Source organism: Notothenia coriiceps, unplaced genomic scaffold (assembly GCF_000735185.1).
Source record: "Notothenia coriiceps isolate Sejong01 unplaced genomic scaffold, NC01 NC01_scaffold00008476, whole genome shotgun sequence".
Lineage (NCBI taxonomy): Eukaryota > Metazoa > Chordata > Actinopteri > Perciformes > Nototheniidae > Notothenia > Notothenia coriiceps.
In genome coordinates, this window is record NW_011341177.1 from 1037 (window position 1) to 4544 (window position 3508).

Genomic DNA, 3508 nt, shown 5'->3' on the forward strand with positions numbered 1-3508 from the left:
TTCATTACCCTGAACTTTAAGTATAATTGAACTGAAAAACCAATTAAAAAAAAAATGTAAATAAAATAAATAATCGTTTTATTTCTATTATGTTGTTTTCATAATCATTGCAAGCAAAAATCGTAATAATTGAGCAGCCCTAACTGAATGTGATAATCCTCATCCAATAAAGGGATGGTAACGTCATCCAGCGTTTGACACTCGAGTGCTGAATCATTAACGACAACAATGGGAAGCAACTCTCCTCAAACTATTAGAGTAATTATATTGTTAAGTTACAATGCTTATTTGTCTTCCTCCCTCTGCTGTGTTTCCTCTGTCTGTTGATGCTGTTGCTGCTTTGACACCTTAGTATTATTTCATATTTCACTCTAAACCGTCTTGTTTCCCTCCTCAGTACCCCCCCTCACCTGCAGGTCTGTCAGCAGGTTGCTGGTCTCTCGGACCCTCGCCCTCGTGGCGTCCAGCTCTATCCTCAGTTTGTCTTGAGTTTCCCTCAGACAGCTGATCTGAGTCTGAGCCGAGTTCATGTTCTGCTGCCCCTCCCTCACCAGCTCCTGCAGGTGGGACACCTGAGCACATCCATGGAGGAAGTTCATCATCATCATCATCATCATCATCATCATCATCAGAGGAAGAAGAAAATGTTGTTACGTTTAAGGACTCTAAGTCACGTTAGTCAGAAAGATTTCAATTAAGAGAAACCTGCTGCAGCTTCTAAAACAGATGCAATTTGCAACACTAGAAAATATCAATTTGACGTCACATGAGTGTTTAGAAAAATATAAATCCATTGCAAGAAGCTAAAAGACAACAGGACCTGTTTACTAAAATGTTAGGTGCATGTGTTTTATTCTTCTTAAGGATTATGAAGTTATAATCCATGTGTCAGTGTTGTCAGAAACTCACTAAAATGAACAGCTTACTTTAACATTGTGATCACATGGGTACCTCCTGATTGGCCATGTCGCTTTTAAGGACTCTAAGTTACGTTAGTCGGATATATTTCAATTAAGAGAAACCTGCTGCAGCTTCAGAAAGGATGCACATTTAAAAAACAAACACATGCAATAGGTTTTCCAATTTGACAACACTCGAAAATATCAATTTGACGTCACATGAGTGTTTAAAGAAATATAAACCCATTGCAAGAAGAACAGGAACTGTTTACTAAAATGTTAGGGGCATGTGTTGAAGTTATAGTCGGGAATTATTTGTCAGTGTTGCTAGAAACTTACTAAAATGAACAGTTTTGGTTTATTTTTGATCACATAGCCTGGGTACCTCCTGATTGGCCATGTTGAGTTTGGCCGACAGCTCCTCCTTCAGGTTGTCGAGCTGCTGCTGGAGGCGATCTCTCTGCTCCTCCAACGACATACGCTTTATCTCAAACTCCTGACACATTTTCTGCACGGGAGAAGAAGAGAGATGCATTCAAATAACATTAAAGGTGGGGTAGGTAAGTTTGAGAAACCGGCTCGAGATACACTTTTTGTTATATTCCATGGAATGCTCTTAACATCCCGATAGCAATGAATATCTGAAGTGCTTTGATAAAAAAAATATAAAAAAATATCATCTGTGGAAGCCGTGGCGCTGTAAAAAGCACGACCAATCATCTGAGCCGGCCCGGCTAAAGTAACTGGATGGCCTACCTGCCTGTCAGCCTTCCATCTGTGCACAAACTTATCTCCTGCCCTCATTGGTCATGTGCGCGTTCGTGTGTGTTGGGGGAGGGGCTCTGTAAGGAAGTGGCAGATTTATTCCGGTTGTGTATTTTCAAATTCTAGCGATCTCCAGCTGGTTTCTTCAAAATTACATACCCTACCTTTAATGACAAAACCAGATTATTTTAACACTCGAAAAGACAAATTATGAGATGTTTTCTTTCTTCTGGTTTCTGCAGGAGTCTAATCTAAAAAAAAGGAGGGGAGTTAAGAAGCCGAAGTAAATCCCATTAGTGATTTAATGTGGAGTTTGAAGGAGGGACGCGTGAGTTGCCATTTTAACATTAAAAGGCCATCTCATATAACCAACCAACCGGCGTCTATAATCCCTCAAACACCATCAGATCCTCTCAATGTCTCTTAGGAAACGTTTTTATTTTCCCTCTTCAATATTTGCCTTTTTCACGCATCCTGGCACTGAAATCTACGGTGGATATGTTTTTTATGGAAGAAAAGCAGCAATATTCATGGTGTTTTTCTGCATTTCAGTACCGCTGGATTCAAGTGTCACTGTGTTTCCCTTCATAGCGCTAACATCTGCTGAATGAATGATAATCGAGTACGTTTCCCGCCCCCACATGACCAATTCTTACCATGCACTCTTAGATTAATGCCAGTAGAGCTGCTGAATATAATCACATAAAGAGAAGCAATGGAAATGTGTCACTTATTATGGGTTTTTACAATTATGTAAATGAATGTTTAAGGCAATACTAGAATCTTGGGATCAATGTAGTTTGATTTATTAGATTATTTTAATTATTGAATGAGCCAAAAATCTAAAAATGTTTGACTATATTTCCGTTTTTACTTATTTCATTTAAAACACATTATTCCCTTTTACACCGAAGGCTACAAAAGTCAGAACAATTGATTTGGCTTATGAATATCACACGATAATGCATTAATTGTGGGTAGCTGAGTTATTTAAAGGAGGGACTTATCTCCACATGGAGCTTTAAATATATATGCTAGCGTAATTCATCCCTCCCAGTCGTCTGAGGGCGTGAAACATTGTTACCATGAGAATCTCTCCAAGCTCTATTTCCCTCAAACGTTGTGAGACGTGAGAGAAATTTAAATCAAGCGCTCCTCTTATCTTATTCCCGACGGAGCAGAGCAGTAATCCACTTTCTCCTTTTATAACCCAATTACTGTAGATGTGCCTGTATCACACTGCAAAGAGGTCAGAGGTCACATTAAGGAACCAATGCTAATTATATAAACACTGAGAATAAATACCCTCACAAAAACACAATCAAAATATGGATTTTACACAAGGATTGTATCATCAAAACACAATACGGGTTGATATCAGTATGTAGTGTCTCTACTTTAAAGAGTCCTCTCCTGCTGATGTTCAGGTGTATATCAGTATGTAGTGTCTCTACTTTAAAGAGTCCTCTCCTGCTGATGTTCAGGTGTATATCAGTATGTAGTGTCTCTACTTTAAAGAGTCCTCTCCTGCTGATGTTCAGGTGTATATCAGTATGTAGTGTCTCTACTTTAAAGAGTCCTCTCCTGCTGATGTTCAGGTGTATATCAGTATGTAGTGTCTCTACTTTAAAGAGTCCTCTCCTGCTGATGTTCAGGTGTATATCAGTATGTAGTGTCTCTACTTTAAAGAGTCCTCTCCTGCTGATGTTCAGGTGTATATCAGTATGTAGTGTCTCTACTTTAAAGAGTCCTCTTCTGCTGATGTTCAGGTGTATATCAGTATGTAGTGTCTCTACTGGAACATGTCTCCATGCTTCAATGTTCAAAAAGCTCTTTATTGTTCT

General features: G+C 39.0%; 1 protein-coding gene across 1 annotated transcript; it reads right to left on the reverse strand.

The window, feature by feature from the left end:
• Positions 1 to 410: 410 nt before the first annotated feature.
• Positions 411 to 2753, reverse strand: LOC104944605 (protein FAM184A-like; the record flags this gene model as incomplete). Its single annotated transcript, XM_010770165.1, has 3 exons — positions 2749 to 2753; positions 1285 to 1407; positions 411 to 572 (listed from the first exon to the last, which is right to left on the reverse strand). Coding segments are annotated over exons 1-3 (288 nt in total), but the record flags the coding sequence as incomplete, so codon positions are not given.
• Between the last annotated feature and the right edge of the window lie 755 nt (positions 2754 to 3508).